At 33.8% G+C, this 23,905-nt stretch overlaps 1 protein-coding gene across 8 annotated transcripts in view; it reads left to right on the top strand.

Annotated features, from left to right (window-relative positions):
• Positions 1–23,905, top strand: part of LOC106873157 (uncharacterized) — a 137,394-nt gene that overhangs the window by 21,591 nt on the left and 91,898 nt on the right. For all 8 annotated transcript variants that reach the window (XM_089354233.1, XM_089354238.1, XM_089354245.1 and 5 more), the window contains 2 exons: positions 11,810–12,225; positions 16,292–16,545. In XM_089354233.1, the coding sequence (XP_089210359.1) occupies positions 11,810–12,225; positions 16,292–16,545 (670 nt within the window). The remainder of the gene's footprint in view (positions 1–11,809; positions 12,226–16,291; positions 16,546–23,905) is intronic.

The raw sequence follows: 23,905 nt of genomic DNA on the forward strand, positions 1-23,905 counted from the left end.
TTGTCATTTTCTTTTATGAGGCTTTCTTAGATTACATTTAATTCAATGCAGCCTTCAAGTTTAAAAAAAGAAAGAAAGAAACAAAAACATCTTTCACCTCTGGGCTAAACTCTAACTGATATCAAAAGAAATTCATATTAGTAAAAGCATATCTGTACAATTTTATGGTGCAACCACCAGCTGACAAGACATACTGTTTCTTCTCTTTGCTGCTTCTACCTCTACCCCAATAGATTTAGCTCTTTTTAACTAAACTGCACCTCACATATGTGCGTCTGTCTACATATACATCCATACATATCTTAATTCTACATAATTGATTACAGGCTCTATTCTTGTTTTTATGGTTGAGTAGTTAGCAAGAGAAGGTCATCTGGCTATAAAAAGATAGTTGCTCTAACAGTAAATGAATTTTTTAATTTACAATTGATCTACTGGTGGCTACAAAATCCATAGCTGTTATTACTGACATCTTATTGATTAATCAGTCATTCTGCACTCTATTGATTTATCCAATGCATGTTCACTCTGAAAAATAGCAGTTGGTGACACGACTTGAAATATGTGTTTTTACAAGATAATGAGAAATGAAGTTGATAGATAAGAAATTACTCTCTTAACTGTCTACACTTCTCATTTTCTTTCTGATATCTCTAACAAAGATAGGATTATACAAATTATGTTGTGTTGATCCATCTCTTCATCTGAGGTGTAAATACATATGTATATCATCATTATTTATGCTTTTATAAATTACTTATTGTGGTCTTTTGCCTTTTTTTCTTTTCTTTTCTTTTCTTTTTTTTTTCTTTTTTTTTTTTAGGTTTAACATTCTGGAATCAGACCTCTCTTTTAGCAAACCTTTTGGGCTAGTTAAAAGACTTCCAGTTATATATGTGTATATTTGTAATATATGTACATACTAACTTAAAAGCCGCACTTCATGCTGACTTTTAAGCTAGCTCCTGCAAAGGGCTAATTGGGCCAATGGCCCAAAACTGAAGAAAGCAGTAATAATAAAACATTTATTGGTACTCTACCAATATGATATTACTTTAAATTCAGTTTAAATGAAAAATGTTTAAGTTCACAATTTTTTCGAGTTCTTTTAAAATTTGAATTTTCAGCTGTTACTATGTAACAAATCCTCATCCAGGCCTGATCCCGATGCTGGATGTTCAAGAGCCAAACTAAGGGTAGATTTTCAATCCTAGGATCATCCTGATCCCAAAAAGGAATAATATGTCTATGTAGAGCTGAGATACAGGGGTCCCCGACAGCTGGACAGACAGAATTTCACATTTATTATTATAACTGTATATATGTGTGTGTGTGTATGTGTATGTGTGTGTGTATATATATATATATATATATATATATATATATATATATATGCATATTTATTAGGTTGTCAAGAAAGTTCTTGTGGTTTTTAACCTTTAAATTCAGATGCACATATCTCATCTCAAACAAAAGTTTATTTATGTCAGTAGCGTAAAAATCCTGCGTTCCGGTGGCGATGAAGTTGTTGAAGGCGTGCTTGGCATCGTCTTGGTTTTTGAAGCATTTCTCATGCAGGAAGTTGTCAAGATGCTTGAAAAAGTGGTAGTTGGTAGGCGAGAAGTCTGGTGAGTATGCTGGTTGAGGCAGAGTTTCGTAGCCCAATTTGTTCAACTTCTGTAAGGTCAGTTGTGCGACATGCGGCCAAGCGTTGTCATGTAGAAGAATTGGTCTTTTTCTATTGACCAATGCTGGCTGTTGTTGTCGGAGTTTCTTATGCATTTCATACATTTGCTGACAGTACTTCTCCGCTGTAATGGTTTCGCCTGGATCCAAAAAGCTGTGCTGGATGAGACCAGCTGCAGACCACCTAACAGTCACCATGACCTTCTTTTGGTGCTAAGCGTCACCGACTGTCACAATCTGGTTGAGAAACATGTCTTTCTTGTCGCATAAAAGACGGGAAGACGACACTTCAAAAGAGTGTTGTTTTCGGTTGTCATTCAATTTGTGCAGCACCCATTTCTCAAGTATTTTTGTTTTTCCATTCTCTTTTGAATGGTTGGAAAATGTATACATTACGTCTAATTCAGAAGCAAGCTCTCGAACTGTTGTGCATGGATTGGCTTCCACTATGGCCGACCACTACGCTTATCATCTTCAAGACTCTCATCACCGCTATGAAATTGCAATTAAAATAATAAATAAATAATGTATGAATGATATATATATATATATATATATATATATATATATATATATACATGCATATATGGATACAGGACTCTATCGATGGTGCAAACAACATGAAATACGTAAGCAATAAGAAAAAATTGAAAACAGGACAAGTAAACACAGAGAAAGGACTCCTCATCAGTTGTCGGCTGTCTGTCTACTCCTCATTTTGAGCATATATATATTCTACAGAAAATATAGGAATTCTCGAACCGAACATAGAATAGTTCTAGCATGCCTCTTCAGAGAATCGAACCCTACACCTCAACAATTCTGGATATATATATATATATATATATCTATATTATATAATGGGAGAGAGAGAGAGATGTGTGTTTCTGTTAATTTTTAGTGCTACTGATAACACGTAACTCTGTACAACCTGTTTAATGGTAAAGCTGTTGCCAACTAAACTAGCAACTCTATCAAACCTACTTGGTAGCGAGGGGAAGTTTTCATTGGACACCATGCAGGACAAAAACAAAACCTGTCAAGGGCCATCTAGCAGCTGGGAGTGAGAGACTTCTAATCTTTGTTTAGATATCTCTCTAGGAGAAGGAAAACGCTGAGGTAACATCTGTTTGCATCTAATGGTGAAGACTAATTATTGCATGCATTGTTTATAGAGTGGGAGTTACCCTGTGCAAAGCCCTTCCTCACTATAAAAAGCTTCAGGAACAAGTGTTGCTTGCATTTTAGCATCTCTATTATGTGTTGCTTACTTTGGCCTAGCCATAGCCTAAAAAGGGTAAGACATTCAATGCAAAATTCCATGATGAAATGAAGGGATGTGTCAGTGTGACTGGTAAGCTCTCTGAATGCATGCTGCAAGAGTCGTCCATATGTATGTATGTATATATATATGCGTATACAGAAATATAAAAGTTTCAATTTGTTTTGAAGTGAATTGAGTAAATGATACTGAAGAGCTATAGCAATAGCAAAATATCAATATCTATCATTCTTGTTCATCGTGGGGCAGGTTGTCTTGCCTGTCTGGGACATTCGGTATTCAACACTCAGTATTATGTAGGAAGGTTTCTCTGAATGTTATTCTGCAGCAAATTGGCATATAAACAAAATACATACCCTATGTATGTGCAACCAATAATGTTTATATTATTTGAACTGCTTTTAATTTGAAATTTAATTTTGTTTCACTTTTGCTATGCCACAGCGCATCAGCAAAAACTTCCGATACTGTGTCACATAGAACAGGTTTTATTTACTTTTAACATTTTTGACAAAATTTTGTATTTTAGAAGTTATTTCGTCAGACGTTACAGAGTGACAATGGACAAATTCATGTTTGATAAGTGTCAATACATGAAACTCTCAGCTTTTGACTTACTCTCTAACTTTTGCCGATGATATATATACATATTACATATGTGTGTAAAAAAATCTCATCTCTCAATCAAACCAATGAAAGAGCCTCTACCTGGTTGCTCAACACGCTAAAAATAGCAGCCAAAATATCCCCCTACCTAAGCCACACGCCCATTGTATGTAATGTCCTAGATTATCCCTAAAAAGATGGTTTGCTGAAGGCTGGAATGTCTTTGATGATTGGTTTGCAGTATCAGGGTTGATTTGAGGCTAAATAACAACATTATGGTAAATTTCTATATTAACACCCACATAATTTTCACTAAGGGAAAAAAAAAAAAAAATTTGATTTTTTTTTTTGTGTGGAATCAAGTACCCTGACCTCCTAATATGCTGCAAATCCCTTATTTTGGTTCAGAAAAAATTAGGTTGGTGGGTGAGGGGTCCCCCCCCCCCCCCCCACACACACACAAATCCTGGAATCATTGGAAAAACTTTTGGGGTTGAATGATTTCCTGTGACCTCCTAATATTACAAAATTAGGTTACTTAAGGTGAGCCTGGTGACTGATGGTTTTGGGGTCTTGCTGTTTGTAACTTTTGGTGAGCCATGGTGCAACCAACAACATGGTAAAAATCCCTGCTATTAATTTGGTGTGGATGGGTAATATCAAATAATTCAATCACAACATATATTTAAATTAAACATGAACAAAATTGAAATATTATCTTTCAGTATTTTATAAGGTAAAAATCTTAAATTATTAATTGACACATTATTAGTTCTCTTATAACAGCAATACCTGAAAAAAATCATGGATTACATGGAAAAATTCGAGCATGAAAAGTAGTATTCTTAAGATTATAAACCTGGAAAAGTACAGGACAAGTTATTACACATGTAAAAGTATGGGACAAGCTATTACTTCAAGTAAAGTAAGGAATAAGAAATTTTTTTACTTAAAATGTTGCAGCTAAAATTAAAATTTGAATCCTAAAACTTATTTTATTATAGTTTACAAATTACACTATACTTATTTAAGTAGAATTTGGCTAATTTACTACCTTAAATACAGAAAAAAGGGACTAATTAAACAAACTTACAAATTAGCTGAACAGTTTTGTACAATAAATTTAAAAGATGAGAACTGTAAAGAGTGATAAATTAGAAGAACTGGCATTCTTTGCTGCAATATTTGAAGTAAAAAGTTTCTTATTCTTTACTTTACTAGAAGTAATAGCCTGTCTTATACTTTTAAAGGTGTAATAACTTGTCCTGTACTTTTCCAGAATATTATTTTTCATGCTCACAATTTTCCATGTATGTGCAACTGATAACATTTACATTAATGTAAATAGCACAATCAGTGTACCCAAATGCATAACAATCTTGGTGAAAATGCTTTTTTTGCTGTTTGTTGTAGTTGAGTATACAAATTTTCATTTGATGTAAAAAAAAGTTTTAAATTCTTGATCAAAATGCACATAAATTAACATTCTAATTAGGGGTGTCAAATTACATAAAAATTCCTAATATATTGAAAAAAATCATTAAAAAAAAAGAGAAATTTCTTTTTCTTCTTAAATTGCTTATAAATATTCCTGATAAATACCCCTTTCATTCACCATTAGTACATAACCATAACATATGAAATATGAATTAATCTCATATTTTATTTAATCAAAATAGATGCTCAATTTTGAAGACATTACTTTGAATTGATATTAAACCACTTTCATATATTTTATATTTTGCCTTTGCAAGAGTTAAGAGTTGAAACTTTCAGGAATCAATAACATATATATGTTGGCCATTATTTAAGACATTTTATGAAATTAGGACTGATATTTTGGAAGATATGGTATTTTTCATCAAAAATTTCTGTTAACAGTTTGGCCTTGCACATAGTATAAACAACTTTGGTTCCATTCTCACATGTCTAAACATAGATACAGTAATGAATTTTGAGATTTATGTTGACATGAGTTGATATCCTAGGTGTGCTGGTGATAAGTTCATAACTTGGCCATCTTTTTCCTGGCATGTTTCTTTTGTTTCCCTCTGCTTATCATCATCATCATCTTCTCACGAGAAGCCTGTTGTTCCTTGCACTTTGCTTGATATCAAGCATTTTGCTCCCTTTTTGCTTTCTTTGCTTCATTCCTGATGTCTTCCTTTGTTAGTGTACCTCTCCTTTTCATGGTATCCTTTTTCTCTGCATCCCTTTTCTCTGTGTATCTTGCTCTTTGCTTTTGTAATATTTCTTCTTTCGATAATTTGCCTTGTTTTGAGCTGCTCTTTTGTCCTTTTGTAACTTCTTGTAATATGCAAGCCTTTCAGCACAATCCATATGGCAAAAATGTTGTGTAGGAAATTGTAAAAGGAAATGATGAATGTATAGTCAATAAGTATCTTTAGTACATATAATTCAGTTTCAAATGGACATATTTAAAATGATATTTGGGTTCACATAATTCAAAATACAATAAATAATGCTAAAATTACTTCTATTCAAACATTCACCCTTATCAGAAAACAATCATATGACCTTGATGCAGTGGAAAGCGGATATTAAGTCAGTCTTTTTCATCCTCAGCAATATATAAATATATAGTAATTTAAGTTCTCATTACTCAAACTTGCTAAAATTTTCACACAATGGATCATTACATATGTACAATTCATGTTTTAAAAACTGAAGTTTCTCTCAGTTTCCTTTTACCAAATCCACTCACAAGGCTTTGGTTGATCCAAGGCTGTAGTAGAAGGTACTTGCCCAATGTGTCCTACAGTGGGAATGAACTTGAAACCACGTGGTTGGGAAAGGCAAGCACAACTCAGCTGCTAGAGAAATATGCTGTTTTAAACACACAAGTAATTAAAGGGTTAACTTCTTGACTATTTCATAAAAGGGTCATGACCAGCATAGAGGGGATTCCTTGAGGTGGTGCCCATTAATATGCACTCAGCCCATACTACAACATGTACACTACAACAGAGTTGATCAGTTTACTACTGTTTTGTGTGTCATGTGATAAAACAGTGTCCAGGAGTGACTTAAAGGAATATGAGACAAAGGATTGCATTGGATGAGGAGAGGAAGGACTGCAATGAATACCAAATCGAAAGATCACAGCAGGTGGTGAGATGAAAGACTGTGGTAGGTAGTGATAAAAAGACCGTGGCAGGAAATAAGATGGTCTGTACTGGCTGGTGAAGTAGCGAGATCTGTCCAACCCACCCTGTATGGTAAAAACAGACACAACATGGTGAAAGGGATAATGATTGTCTTTCAGGTAGAAAATTTGTTCGCTAAATGATGCCTTTGTGTTATTTACTTCTAAGCAGTTTGATTCGGATTCCATGCTACTTCAAGTTTCACAAACCCCTAATGGAGCCAGTCTCCTCAGGCTGGTATCCCGCGAACCTGAGGAAACACGCTCCATTCGGAGCTTGTGAAACTTGAAGCAGCATGGAGTTCGAATCAAACTGTTTTCAATAATACATATAACTCCCAATATATGTGTTGAGTGCCCTTTTATTATTTACTTCCATAAACTTTAATAACCTCTCTCTGTTAGTGTTGCAGATAGTTTTTCTTGTTTGTTTCTTTTTACTCTAATTTTAGTCAGCTTCATAAGTATTTTTTGTTTTTGTATTTGCTTTGTAAGACTCTTTATGTGAACCTGTGTGTTAAAACAAATTTTGTTGTAGCTTGGGTGGTGGCTTGTTATACCAGTAATAAACACACACCCACATGTCAGTTCAATTTTACTTCTTTATTATTAGTTATTTAACCAAACAAGTGAATCAATTGCATGCTTAATCAGTTAGTCAGATTTAAAACAAATCTGGAGGAGAGAGGACATGTCATTGATGAGTTTGTGAATGGTGACAAAAGTACATTTGCAGGTATCTGATTGAGTGTTTAACCAACTGATTGATTAATTGATTGGCTAAATGATTAACCAATTAACTAATAATAAAGCAGTGGATCAGTGAATGTGTTTATTATTGGCATAATGACCCTAACATGATACAACAAAATTCATAAGTATACATTTGAACCAAAAAAGGTACTTCTATGTGATTGCTTGACCTCTTAGAAGTAGCAGCCAAATCTCCTTTATATCACACTCACCATCGTAAAAAGAAAACAAGGAAAGAATGATACAATAGATAATCTGATCCAAGATATATTGTTTCATAAACAAAGATGGTCATAGCTAGAATGACATTGATCTTAGGTTAACTTGGTTAGGGTTGACTCGGGGTTAAATAACGACTTAAGTATACATTCTATGAAAAGAAAATATCTAGTTAAAAAATTAATTATGTTTTTCAATCAGCATTCCTCTTGTGTGAGATTAAGTCAAACAAAAGGAAATTAAAACAGTAATTATTTATTTTCTTCCAATCAAAAATTGGCTTTGTAATCATTTGAGTAGATTTGAGATGGATTTTAATATATGTTTACATTGAACAAATGAGTAGATGACCAAAATATTGCTCTCCTTCATTTCTAAATAACATTACTTTTCACTTGACTTGCTAAAGATTGTAGCCAAATTTTCTTCCACTAACAGTATACTATCTTAAAAAGAAAGACACATTAAATAATATACTCCTAGATATATTATGCCAAGGAAGAAGTGGAGATGGTCAAAGTTAGAATGTGCACGCACACACACACACACATGCATTTCCACTCAATTTCCTTCTACTGAATTCACTCACAAGGCACTGGGCAGCTCACAACTATAGTAGGAAAGATTTGCCCAAGGTGCTACAAAGTAGGCTGAACCCAAAACCATCTTGAAAAGTAAACTTCTTAACCACAAAACTATTCCTGCTGAAAAAGAAACATCTAAACTGTCAGTCATACACTCCTGTACATGACATGAGAAAGCAAAAGCTGTGCAACCAAGCTAGTGATAGATATGTATTGCTTTACTGTCCAGTGACTACAACGACCTGTGAAGCTAACATAATAGACTATTTAGCAACTTGTGATCACAATATCATATCTTTCTGTAGTCATTATATTGTGCTTCAGAAGAAAGCATACACCTCTATTTGGTTTAATGTACCTGACTGACAAGTTTTTCTAGTACTACTCAGTCAAGTCATCGTTAATATCAAGATGCAAAATGCAATTAATAAATGAAAACAGAAAATAGATTAAAACCATTTTCCACCTATGCTAGTATTGTAATAATGGTGATTTCAAATTTTGACACAAGACCAGCAAGAGTTGGGGAGAGTTTAAGTCAATTACATTGACTCCACTGCTTAACTTATATTTATTTTATTGACCCTGAAAGGATGAAAGGTGAAGTTGACCTTGGCAGCATCTAAACTCAGAATGTAATCGACTGATGAAATGCTGTTAAGCATTTTGCCCAGCATGCTAAAGATTCTGCCAGCAGGCTACCCAGGACTAGCCCGAAACCAGTATAAGTTGTGGCAACATGATGAGGTAGCAAAGGTTCTGCATTGGCAACTATGTGTAAAGCAGGTGTTAGAGAGAGGTAAGACATGGTATGACCACAAACCACTTAGAGTTACTTAATTGGAGACTTGCAAAATCCTGTAGGATTTCCCAATTCAAACAGACCAGGTGTTGAGCACAACAAACCAGGCCTAGTAGTGGTGGACAGAGTAAACCACTTGTGTTCTATTATTGATAATGGCATACAACTATAATATAGTTGTATGCCTATTTGCCCTACAAATAGTTAAGAAGGAAGGTAAGAAAGGTGGCGTATACAAACCTCTTAAATATGAGATAACCTGACTGTGGAAGATGAAAAATATGAAGATAGTGCCAATTATTGTTGATCAAAATTTATTAAGTGGAACATAAAGGAAATGAGAACCACAATGAACATTCCCACATTTGCTTTGATGTTGCTGTTAAAAATACAGATATCTCAGTTGGCATCTAAAAAAATGCTTCCCAAATGATTAAGATGAAGTCACACTTACTAGCACACTCTAATCTAGGCCACAGATGTGCTGTCTCTTTACTTTTCTCCTCTTGTCACCTGTATCATGTGTAACCAAGCTATTTTGCCAGTCCTTTCTCTGTAAAACTTCACCCCTCTGAAATTTCTCCCCTGTCCCCTGTGTTTCTTTTATTTGTCAATTTTCAGCTGTTCAAAATGAACATGTAATGGTTTCAATTTCACCATCTCCAGAGCACTTGAGAGTAGCATGGGCATAGCTCCCTCCTCCAGATCAAATAATTAAGAATAACAACAAAAATACTTCAGTGGGAATACACTTCAACTCATCGTGTTCCTTTCATTGATGCAGTTTTTCTTTTGTTCTTAAAGATAGCTTTTAACTAACTGAGAAGAATGATGGAGGGAGAGACTACCATGGGATACTACCTGAATGAAAAAAATAAATAGGAAAGTGTTTGCTTATGTACTTGTTGTAGTGAGTCCAAGAAATTTTAATTAATAAAAAGTATAGCAATGAAAAAGATCATATGTGTGTGTGTATATATATATATATATATATATATATATATATATATATATATATATACATACATATATATATATATATATATATATATATACATACATATATATATATATATATATACATATATATATTGTGCGGGTGGCACATAAAAGACACCATTTCGAGCGTGGCCGTTTTCGTGCGGGTGACACGTAAAAGCACCCACTACACTCTCTGAGTGGTTGGCGTTAGGAAGGGCATCCAGCTGTAGAAACTCTGCCAAATCAGACTGGAGCCTGGTGTTGCCATCCGGTTTCACCAGTCCTCAGTCAAATCGTCCAACCCATGCTAGCATGGAAAGCGGACGTTAAACGATGATGATGATGATATATATATATATATATATATATATATATATATATACATATATATATATATATATATATATATATATACATATATATATATATATATACTTTTTATTAAAGCTGCAAAATTATCACAGAACTGTTCCTCAGTTTCACATTCCTTTTCATCGAACAGTTGTTATCATCATCATTATCGTCGTTTAACGTCCACTTTCCATGCTAGCATGGGTTGGACGATTTGACTGAGGACTGGTGAAACCAGATGGCTACACCAGGCTCCAATCTGATTTGGCAGAGTTTCTACGGCTGGATGCCCTTCCTAACGCCAACCACTCAGAGAGTGTAGTGGGTGCTTTTACGTGTCACCCGCACGAAGGCCAGTCAGGTGGTACTGGCAATGGCCACGCTCAAAATGGTGTATTTTATGTGCCACCTGCACAAGAGCCAGTCCAGGGCCACTGGTAACGATCTCGCTCGAAAATCCTACGAAGGCCAGTTGTGATATATATAATATAAAATTATATATAATTATGTAAAGAAAGTTAAAATCAAGCTGTGTCCTCTTGAAGCACACCTGCTTATTCCAGTACTCCAAAGTCATATGTAGATATGTAGATGTTTAGAGTTGAAAATTCTTGAAACTATTTTTTGCAGAGTAATTACACATCAAAACAGGAGATTGGAAAAAGAAATTGGTATTATTTTGATACTATTTATTCATCACACATGTGTTTCAGTGCATACACACAATTTGAATGCTGTCATTCTAACACATAAACACATAGTAAGTTATCTGTAAGCACACATGCTTGAGTACGTATCTGTTGTTCAATTCAAAATTTCTAATAGTAATAGACCAATAATGAAAGTGAACTTTTGACCTGTTAAAGATAGCTGCAAAAAATCTTCCCTTACAATAAGTGGAGTGAGAGTTATGGATATGCCATAGTGTGCCTAAACTAAATGCCCAACAGTAATTAATTTTGTCTTTCTATTTTATGTGTTCAAATCCTACCATGGTTGATACAGTAAGTACTGGGCATTTGCTGGGGTTGATACAGTTGACTATAATGTTAGTTTTTGATTTGTATTTTCAAGCCAATGATGATCATTATTTTGGCTACCTTTTGCCTCAGTGCAAGTTTTTTTTTTTCCTCTTCTTAAAGTATTGTTGTTTATAGCTCTCATTGTATATAATTATCTTCTTTTCTTTGGCACCCTAAATCATTTCTTTTGGAGAGTATTGTGTTTTTGGAACAAGTTTTTAATTATATTTTCCTTTTACTTGTTTCAGTCAAAAGACTGAGGCTTTTTTTATTTCTTGTTATATATTTAAGCTTTACTGAAAACTATTCATTCATTATAATTAATATTTTTATTTTCTTTTTTTTTTTCTCTTCTAGATTGGGACACTCTGAAATGGAGGAAATCCATCGTAATCTCTCTGTTTTTGGCAGTTACAATTCTGACTCTGCTTTCTTATATGCCTTACTTCATCTCTTGGCCTGCATTGACATCTGCAAATCTCGCTCCAGATTTTGCTGCAATTTTTGCTATCATGACTTTGATTTTGGTCCCATTGATAGCTAAGCCAGGGCCCATACATCTGTTCAAACTGATCTGCATATTACTACTTTCTGTTGGCCTCTACCATATTCTACGTTGCAAAGTCAGGCTCTTGTACTGCTTTCTACTCAACTGTTTTATTTTTCCACTTGATCCTTTACCATTACTTGCTGCCTTCAAAGATATTCATTTCAACACCATTCCTGACTTCATTGTATTTGGAGAATCCCTCTTAATTGATACAATTTCCTTGGTAAGTATAATACAAAATTTTGTGTGTATGCTTGCATGTGTGTATATGATATGTAGGCACAGGCATGGCTGGGTGGTAAAGGAGTTTGCTTCCCAACCACATGGTTCCAGGTTCAGTCTCACTGCATGGCACCTTGCATAAGTGCCTTCTATGTTATCCCCAGACCAACCAAAGCCTTGTGAGTGAATTTGATTGACAAAATCTGAAAGAAGCCCATCATGTGTGTCTATCTATATATATATATATATATATATATATATATATATATATATATAAATCCAAAGAATGTAACAGACAAGAATGAAAACATACAGACAGGAAAACCACAACGGCACATTCATGGCTTTCTATTCATCAGTCAAGCTTCCAATCATCATTACAGTTTCGGCCTGTTGAGATATATGTCTTTGTGTGTGTATCTCCTTGTCTTGACATTACATGATAGTTGTAAATGACTGTCACTGTCATACAAGCAGTGTCATTCATTTTCTGTATTCTACGTAAACATACCTACCCATGGAGAAACAGGTGAAGGTTGGCAACAGGAAAGGCATCAAGCCATAGAAAAATCTACCTCAAGTAAACTCCATCCAACCCATATAAAGATGGAAAAGTGGATATTAAATTATGATGATAATGATGAATTCTTGCAATATTTTTATTCATTTACTTGTTTCATCACCTTTAGTCGCACATACATACAAGTCAACCCCAGGACTTTTTCTTTGGAAGCCTAGTATTTATTCTATCAGTCCCTTTTGTTGAACTGCTTGGTTGTCAAGCGATGGTGAGGGAACAAACACAGATACAAAAATAAATAAATGCATACATGCATACATACATACATACATACATACACACACACACACACACAAACAAACAAACAAACAAACAACCTCTTTCAGTTTCCATCTACCAGATTCACTCACAAGGCTTTGGTTAGCCCGATACTTGCCCAAAGTGCCATACAGTAGGACTGAACCTAAAATCATGTGGTTGGGAAGCAGACTTCTTACCACACAGCCACTCCTGCACCTATATCAACATTTTTTTGATAACTATTATTGCTATGTATTGCTTCATCGTTTTCAATCAAAAAAGTTGAAATTTTATTTTATGTTGTTATATTTAAAATTAGATTTATCCAAGTGTTAGAGCAAACTAACTTTTATTTACTACAAAACGTAGACTTGATACTCTGACACAGAGATATAGCCAGGATCTAATGTTAGTGAGGGCAAACACATATAAAATAATGGCATACCAAACAATTTTTAACTCATTTCTCTTATATTATGCAACATATTTCACTAGTAATATTACACGTAATTGTATTCAACATTCATTAATTTCATGATTCATTAACAATGTCATTATATATGAATCTGCTGATGTAGTTAATTAAACAGTTAACAAAAATTGTGCCTTTCTGCGATGGTTTTTGGTATGCAGCATTGATTTTTACAATTCTGTGAATAATAATAATAATAATATTTTATAAGCTTAAAGCTTATAAGTGATCACCATGCAATGACTAAAGAAAATAGTCTAAATATTGGGGCATATAAGCCCTAGATGGAAAAAAGTTGGGTTCTTGTATGTGTGGAACTCGAACCCATAGATCTTTGTTTTTGTGACAAGTGTGTTACCATTATACTGACATACAATTTTTTTTTTAAATTGTTGAGAAGGTGCCAATTTGAAAAATGTGCTCACAGAGGTGGGGGAATGGTAACTCCCCTTGCTCCCCTATTAGCTAGGCTACTGCTCTGACACCAGCTTAAGTAACTCTTCATTACCTTTCAAATTATTGTCATGGTCACTGTGTCATCATCATCATCTAATGCCCATGTTCCATGCTGGCATGGGTTGGATGGTTTGAAAGGGTCTGATTAGGTCCAAGGACTGCATTGTGCTCCAGTGTCTGCTTTGGCATGGTTTTTATAGTCGGATGTCCTTCTTAATGCCAACTACTTTACAGCATGTACTGGGTGCTTTTCTTCATGTCATCAGCACTATTGAAGTCATCATACAGCTCACAAGTCTACAGATTCCTGGTAGGTGGTGGTGACAGTGGGGGTTGGTGTTTGGCTTTATGCTAGGGGATAAGGAGTTAAAGTGTGCAAGAAGAGGGTGGCAGTTAGAGCAGATTCTTGTAGAGGAATTGCATGGCTACTCACATTTGGTAGAAGGAAAGAAACGGTAAGTAGGGCTGTAAAGAGATAAATAGTAGCGATGTGTTGCCCAAGTGGCCCCCTCAAAGCACAAGGTGAACAGAAGCAGGTAAGTGGGTTTGCAAGATTGTATGGAAAGCAGGAGATGTGGGAATGGGGAAGTAGACTACAACTGTAAAAATTGGCTAGGGTTGAAGGGTGGATGTCTGATGTGCCATGAGTTTAAAGGTCCTGAATCACAGTTACTCATGAAATGCAATTTCAGAAATAAACAATAACTTAAGATTTGTCAGCATTAATATAATCTGTAGGGCTTCAAAGCGTTAAAATATATGGTGAGATGGGCTGACCATTTTGAACTTACTGATATTAACCCTTTTGTTACTGTATTTATTTTGAGATGCTCTGTGTTTCTGTCAGTTACTTTAAATATAACAAAGAATTTAGTAAAATAACTTAGTTATAATTAAGCTAGTGTTAGGAACATAAATTGTGACTAAGGTTTGGTGGAAGATTTTAATTCAAAACTTATGAAAACAAGACATTTGTACTCAGAGCCAGGGCCGGTTTCAGCCGGGTTAGTAACGAAAGAGTTAAACTATTGACATAGGTAAATAACTGTTATCAATGCAATTACACTTTAGGAATATGTTGCTATGAGGTTACCAGATATCTGTGACTGTTTCTCTGTCTATCTGTCTCTCTCTCTCTCTCTCTTGTTCTGTGTGTGCGTGTGTGTATCTATCTATCTATCTATCTATCTATCTATCTGTGTGTATATATATATATATATATATATATATATGGGAGAATATACAAATAATAACAACAGACGAGGACAGGTGGTGTAAATAACAAAAGTATATATTAGTATGACGCTCGGGAATACGGAAAGTCTTTGACGTTTCGAGCTACGCTCTTCAACAGAAAGAATACGGAGACAAGGAGAAAAACACGGAGAAAGAAAATTGAATAGTGTTCAGTCAACGGTCAATCATAATAATGGCCGATCATAACAATGACTATACATATATACAGAGAGAGGATATGAGGAGTTTTCATCAGGATGACACAAACTAATAGGTATGCTTTCTGAGTGCTCAAATAGAGGATATAAGGATATATATATATAACCTATTAACCATTTAATATATATATATATATATATATATATATATATATATATATATATATATATATATATATAAATTACCTTATTAACCATTTCTTTATAAAAATAAAATATAGAAATACATTTAGAAATATATTATGATGATGATGAATGTATCAGTGTAATAATGAGATCTGTTCAATTTTATTTACATCACATGAATCATAACAAGCAATTGAATATAATGAAGTAGAATTAATGTCTTTGATTTTCAATTTAGTAACATTTGATTCCATTTATGTTATTTTGAATTGTATATGAGAATAAAATTTGAATTTATTGACTTACCTGAATATTTAAAAGGTTAAAACTAGAAAAAGATCAATATATAAAAAAAAAAAAAAAACGATTGTAGTTGTAGAATTTAAGCACCAGATTAAGACTAATGCGATCATGTAATGTATAACTAATCACTATGGAAATTTAATTTGTGACCCAAATATAACAATTTGAATTCATTTAACCAAGTTCTTTTAAGCTGTCTGATGTATTGTGAATACTACTTCCTCTATTTCAGTATATATTATTGTTTCATTATTGTTCTATAATTGTTTTCATTTTTTTTTTTTTATATTGAAGTGTGTGACTGGTATGTGGCTTTTACCCAATAATATATTTTCTTTGAAAGATCTTTAATTAAGAATATGCTAGCATATAGTTGTGTTGCTTTCTTTTCTAATATGTTTAGCTAAAATGGTAAACAATGTTTTTTTTCTTGCAGATTCTCTACCATTTCATGGGTAATACATACACTACAGTCCTGAGACCAAGCTCTTTAGGAAACATTGTTGAGTGTCTGCTAGCTGTTGGTGTTGAAGGAACAGCTACTGGTCTTCTACTTAGCTGCTTAGCATCCATTGTTGGCAATGTCTGCAGACCTTCAACTATTTACTTCTTAGAATTTGCAGTCATTGCTGTTCTGGTTTGCCTCATCTATTTCAGTCTGCAACTGTTCCAACTGCCAGCAATTTTAGGGTAAGTATGTAAATAAGTGCATTCATTGTCATTTTTGTAGTCTTTGAATGTGGGTGAGTAAATGACATTGACTTTAAACAGAATCTGTAAGAGTGGATGAAACTATATTAAGTCATAGTTATGATATCAGTTCTCGGATCCTTATTCTTACCAGTCTCATACACTTGAATCTATTGTAACCAAATGATAATGACCTCTGATGATTTCTCATACTGATTTCACATACATATCATGAAAGCTGTTTATTATTATCATAAATAATGTTGTCAACTGATTGTTGTTATAAAAATGAATAGATTCCAAACACTTTATCTGCTTAACGTTATCAGTTTATTGGCTTTGTCCCAAATGATCTCTATAAGCAGCTTCCATTATATGTCATTGCTAAAACTGCATTCAAAAGACTGGGATTCTTATTTAGAGGCAAACACTGCCTCAATCGTGGTCAACTGCTCTACAGTACTTAAGTAAGACAAACATTGGAATATTGTTTAGATATCTAGGAAGGTGCTGCTACACAAATAAATATTCTAGACCACCACATTGAAGTCTATTTGGTTGATAGGCAGCAATTCTCTTACCAGTGCTCTACAGCTGCTAACTCAAGAGTTTCTTCACTCTGCTACTTCCAACATCACTATGGTGTCCTATAATCTTCTACAGTTTGACTCTCTAAGATTACATCAAGATCAGTTGTCTCTTCTCCTCAAGCTATTTCTACTATTTCTCACCCTAGATTCTAAACTAAGCAATATGCCCAGTCATTCTTCTCCAGAAATGCAAACTCAATGGAATTCCCTTCCCATACATTTTCTTTTTTCTCCCTTTTTTCATTCCTTTTTGTAAACATCAGCTGACAGCAGTTCAAATTAAGCATCAATTGCATTAGTCTTGAAATATTCACAAAAAGTCGTGGGTACTTTTCTCTGTTGTTATGAATAATTAAAAATATGATAGTAGCATACCATTGTTGAAAAGAGATTGTTAGCTTTTGGGAAAGTGCAAGTGGGTGTGAATAAGGAAAGATTAAGAAGCACAGAAAAAATAAGCAATCCTCTTATCATATTAAGAACTTCTTGGCAAATAAAGAGTGAATATAGCAATATAGGTTTTAAATAGCTAATATAAATTCTTTTGTGATACTATAGGCACATCATGACTATGTTGTAAGAAGCTTGCTTCCCAACCACATGGTTTTGGATTCAGTCTTACTGTATGGCACCTTGGGGAAGTACCTTCTACTATAGTTTTGGGTCAACCAAAGCCTTGTGAGTGGATTTAATATTTAATGGAGAGAAACTGAAAGACCCATCATGTATGTGTGTATATATATATGCATGTATGTATCTGTGTGTGTATGTGTCTTTGTGATTGTCTACCACTACCACTTGACAACTGGTGTTTATGTCCCTATAACTTTACAGTTCGGCAAAAGAGACTGATAGAATTAGTACTAGTCTATAAAAAAAATGTCCCGGAGTCAATTTGTTTAACTAAAACTCTTCAAGGCAGTACCCCAGCATGGCAGCAGTCAAATGACTGAAACAAGTAAAAGATAAAGATAAATTCTTTGAGTTTCTACACATAATTTGGAATCAGATTCACTTTCTAAAGAAATATAGATAAGGAATTTGATTTGGTATCCCAAACTCAGCACTTGTTATTATTAACACCTTCAAGTGATGTCGACAGTTTCAAAGTTGAAGATATGTAGAACATATTCTGTTGCAGTTCTTGTGATTAATACGATTATTTATCTTATCACAGTATTATTTTTGAAAACACAATGCAGTCATATGTACTTGGCAATCACTTGTTACATTTTATAGCATCATACTGATATCATTTGAGGCCTTCTATTCATAGTTAAAGTATTGATGGAAGGCACTCAAACAGCACCAGTGTCAAAGTTATATAAGTTAATAGCTTAATGAATATGGAACTTTAATTATCCAACCATATGGTCTTGTGTTCAGTCCCACAGTGCAACACCTTGGGCAAGCATTTTCTATAACCTTGGGTCATCTAAAGCTTTGTGAATGGATTTGGTAGACAAACACTGAAAGAGGCTCATCGTACATGCACACACACACACACATATATATACATGTATATGCATATATATTTGTTTATGTGTAACCGTGTTTAGACACCATGTGATGGTCATAAGTGGGTATCATTGTCATACAGATGAGGTTATTCGTTTCCAGTCTTCCATAAAAAACATGTCTGGCCATGGGGAAATTATTACCTTATTTGGACACAGGTATGGTTTGGCAATGGGAAAGGCGTCCAGCTGTAGAAAATCTGCCTCAACAAATTCTCTCTAACTCTTGCAAGCATAGATGAGTGGACGTTAAATGATGATGATGATTGTTATTGTGGTGGATTCACAGAATTGTTACAACTTTGGCTAAAGTTCCTTGCAGTATTCAGTTAAGCTACTTCATGTTCTAAAGCTGACTTTGTCTTTCATTCTTCCAGAGCTTGATAAAGTACCAGTCAAGTACTAGGTTGATTTCAGTTGACTACCACTTCCCTTATTTCACAAATTTCTGGCCTTGTGTCTATATTAAAAATAAGGATTGTTTATCATCATCATCATCATCATCATCATTTAACATCTGTTCTGGCATGGGTTAGATTGTTTGGCTGGAGCTGGTAAGCCAGAGAGCTGCACCAGGCTTCAGTTTGTTTTGGCTTGGTTCCTACAGCTGGATGCCCTAACACCAACCACTCTACAGAGTGTACTGGGTGTCTTTTACATGTCACTGGCATGAGGGCCTTTTACATGTCACTGGCATTAGTGCTTTTATGTATCACTGGCACAGGTGCCTTTAATGTATCACTGGCACTGACCATGATCATGATTTCACTTAGCTTGATGTGTCTTCTCAAGCACAGCAAATTGTCAGAAGACTTGGTCATTTGTCATCACCTTCATGAGCCATATTAAGTTTCACAAATTTTAAGGACTAATTACTTGTGGCACAGTTGTCATTCATGTATCCCATTCACAATAACAATGGTTCGTTTATAGGCCCTAATAACTGAGAATTGACCATAATTTTACTTAAGTATTCTCAAAAATCTTCAAAGATGCATATTTTTCTCAGTGTAAAAAAAAAAAAAAAAGCTAGAAAGTGTTCCCTGTTGCTCTACATGGAAATAAAATTTCAGCAGCTAGAAATAATAGCTAAACTGCTATCAGATCACTTCCTTCCATTCAAAATTGAGAATATGACACTTTAGATAATGTTGTCCTAGATACACTGGGTAAATATAGTCTCAAAGCTGGGATGGTCATCATTGGAATGACTTTGATCAATGCTGGCCAGGGCCTAAACAACAGTATATTTGACTGTTTTTATACTGAGCTGCACAGGTGAATTACATAGAAGCTTTCTTGTTGGTTTGAGATGTTTGTTGTTTTTTTTTAATGAGGTGATAAGATTCATAGCTAAAAATTTAGAAAAAATACAACAGCTGTTATTAGTAATACATAATGAATTGATCTAGTTACTTGGTATCCTTTCTAGTTTTTACCCTATGACATCACTTTTGAATGATTTTATCTTGTCACTTTGGTCTGACTGTCATATACAGTTCTGCTGCACTACAAACAAAAAAGAAATGAATAAATAAATTATCTTATCAGTATATTTCATTTAAATTTCTAATATATATTTGCTACGTTGTCAGTTTGTTCTCTTTTGCTCTGGGACCATCGTTCAGGTTCTAATGGTTATTTTCCATCATGCCAACCAAAATACCTAATGTTTTTATTTCTCAAGTAAGCTTTTCATATTGAATTTGTCTAATTCATTTTTTTTTATCCAGTATATTCATGTATTGTCAACAAATTTCAAGGAAAGAAAAATTTACTAAATATAATCGTCAGGTCTCAATACTCTATGTAAAACACTATTTTCTAAACCTACACATTTTCCACTGACATACATATTTCATTTTTATTTGTATTTTCATTCTGAATTTTATATTGGTCATATTTTGTATTGATTTCTTTTTTTAAATTTTTTTTTTTTTATTACTAACTAGGTTACTTTTATATTTCATCTGCATTTAATTTTGTTCCATAAATCAATTCATGAAATTATTTTATTTGCTATAATCTCAATAACCTAAACATGTTAGCTGCATTTTTATCTACAACACACACATTCACATATGAAAACAGTGCATGTATGCACAGTTTGTTGTTTCTTAATTTTTTACTCAATCTGCTTAGTAAGTTTTATTTTGTTTTTATTTCTATTTTTAGTTTATAAATGAAGGGATAGTACCAATAGGTTTCTGTCTTCTCACCTCTTGATTGAGATGATTTGGATGGTTGGGTGTGTAGGCACAGAGAGTTTTCCTGAAAAAAGTTTTGTACTGGGCAGGGTTTGGCAAAATATTTAGTATAAAATCTGGAATATAAAAAGGTACTGTGAATAAATGGTGAATGTACAGAATGATGTAAAAGCATTGGAAGCCTTTATAGTACAATGAAATAGTGAGTCAAACTTTACACTAGGGAAGAGATTGGAAGGTTCTTTAGTCTTATCATTCAAATAGGCACTTTTTAATTTTTTTTTTATATTGGTTAGTATATTCTTAGTAATAGAACATTAGCTTTTTGTAAGGATTCAATGCTGTTCAGGAAATACCCAGTGTTTTCATTCCAATGCAAACTATCTTGTATCTTTTACTTGTTTCAGTTATTAGACTGTAGGGCACCACATTGAAGAATTTTTGGTTGGATGTATCAACCCCGGTATTTAGTTTTTATCACCCTGGTACTTATGCTATCAGTCCCTTTTGCTGAACCGATAAGTTACAAGGACTTAAACACACCAGCACTGGTTACCAAGTGGTATTGGGGGTGGGGGCACAAACTACATGTTTTTGATGGGCTTCTTCCAGTTTCTGCCTACCAAATCCATTCAAAAGGCTTTGGTCGGCCTGGAGCTATAGTAGAAGACACTTGCCAAGTATAGTAGAAGACACTTCCATGCAGTGGGACTGAACCTGGAACGATGTTGTTGGGATGCAAACTTCTTACCACACAGCCATGCCTGTGCCTATATTAGGCTTGTAGAATTTCCAACTGAGATTATCAGTCAGTAGGGCGGCTGCTTCAAAGTTGTTAAAATATGACATGGTTAAAACAGTATATTTTGAACCTTTGATGATACCAAAACATGTTAAATTAATTTTCATTGGCAGCAATTATTAGGTTATTATTTTTAATTAGCATAACCCTGTTTAGATGAATTTATCTAGTTCCTGATTGTTTATTGCATTGCATCATTTGACTTTGTACTTGAGTGATTAGTAGTGGAGAGGAAGAGGCTTATCCAGTCGTAAAACATCTACTTCACTTGAAAAAAATATCCTAATACTTGATACTAGCTTGCATCTGCACTTCATATTTAAAGCGATAGTTATAGGGAGGAAACTTAGTAAATTAATATTGTCTCCTAGCAAAATGTTGACTTATACAAAAGCAGTCTGAGCAAAATTTCAGTATTAATTGCTCAGAAAAATAGTTGTAAAACAGCTAACATGACAGTACAATGATTATTTATAACTTATGATTTCTATTAGAAATGTCTTGAATGAGACAGATTAGATACAAGCTACTGAAAATCAAAACCACTGGTTTGGGTATAATAAAAATAGATTAGAGATGCATATTAAGATGAGAGAGAGAGAGAGAGAGATGAAAATTAGTATTAGAAGGTGGAATGCAGTAACTAGGATAAATATAAGAACATGGAACCTCAAGGAAGACATGATGCCTGGTTGAGACTTGTGTATTATGAGCTTGTGTAATCAATACAACTTAGGCAAAAATGTAAAACTGATGAAGCTGTTGTTGATTCTAATTTAAAAATAGAAGTGCAATTAAGTTAACAGCTTTTATTTCCATATAATGTATTTATTGAAGTATGCTGGAGTTTTGTTTGCATTTACAAATTTTTTTTTTTTAAAAACATGCATAATTTTTCTAATATAAATGTTTTACTTTTTCTCCTTCTCTGATATGATCTTAGGGCCTAGTACTATTTCCCAATATTAATTTGCAAAACTATTTTAATTGTTTTGTTTTTAAATAGCTGTATTATTTGGTAGTCTTTAAGTGCCTTTTAGCAAAGTTCACTTGCAAACATTTGGACCAATTGCCTGGTTTCTTTTCTGGAAACAAATAAACTGGGCATTGACCATATCAGTCTTGCCAGTCTGGATAGGCATGCAGAGAAAGGTCACGCACAACATTGGTCCTCACATAACTAAAACCTCTACTCCGCATAAATATATTGCAACAAACTTCCTACTTGCACCTATCCACTTGCTTCTCACTCAAATATACATGCAACAATTTTCTTCCTACTCTCAAAATTATTTCTAGTGACACAGACACAAATAAACAACATTACTCAAAATAGAGATCTCAGTCAGAGTGATTATGGCCACTGCCATTTCTGCATTTACAGTCATGCAATATACATATCCTCTTTCTCTTTCAATATTGTCAGTTTGAATGTATACAGGATATACCTTGCATACCCACACACAATTATTTATGCTAGCTTACTGTTAGCCTTTCTTTCTATTGCTCTTGTTAAATCCCTGTTGCTTTGTTTGTATTTTTGGCCACTCTGTCCTGAAATTCAGATCCAACCTCTTATGATTCCTATTTTGTAGTTTGTAAAGAAACTTGAATGAGATTCAGTTACTACACTGATCACATCTAACTAGTACTCAAAAGTTGCCTTATTTAAGAATATTACTGATGGCTTCTACTTTAATTTAACTCGTATATTATTAACTAATAAGTGAATGAATTACTTGATCAGAGACATCCATCAATGGGCTATCATCTTCAGTTAGTATATAGATGAAACTAATGGAAGCTGAGTCCATGGAAATGGGCATTCCAGCCAGGACTATCTTGTCCTTTCAGGCATTGTGTATTGAGAACTATATTATCCAATGTATCACTCCTCTTCAAAGATAGTAGTATGCAATCAGAATTTGATTAGTTATGTCATTGACAAACGGTAATGATAAAATTAAACTTATTATGATGAACTTCCTTTGTTTTAGTTTGTTTCTATGGAAATATCCTTTATTTATAAATAGATTTTAAAATATTCGTTTTATGGTCATACATATTAAAACATATTAAATCACATTCATATTAAAAATTGGAGAAGAACAATGTTTCTTTTTCTGGATTATGATAATTCTTTTTAATTAGCCTTAGCTGCAAGATAATTACTTTTTATTTGCTTTCTTTCAAAATTATATTATAGTTAATTTTTCCCTACCAGCACAAGTAAAATATTTTCGT

The sequence above is a fragment of the Octopus bimaculoides genome, chromosome 1 (assembly GCF_046866305.1).
Source record: "Octopus bimaculoides isolate indiv1 chromosome 1, ASM4686630v1, whole genome shotgun sequence".
NCBI lineage: Eukaryota > Metazoa > Mollusca > Cephalopoda > Octopoda > Octopodidae > Octopus > Octopus bimaculoides.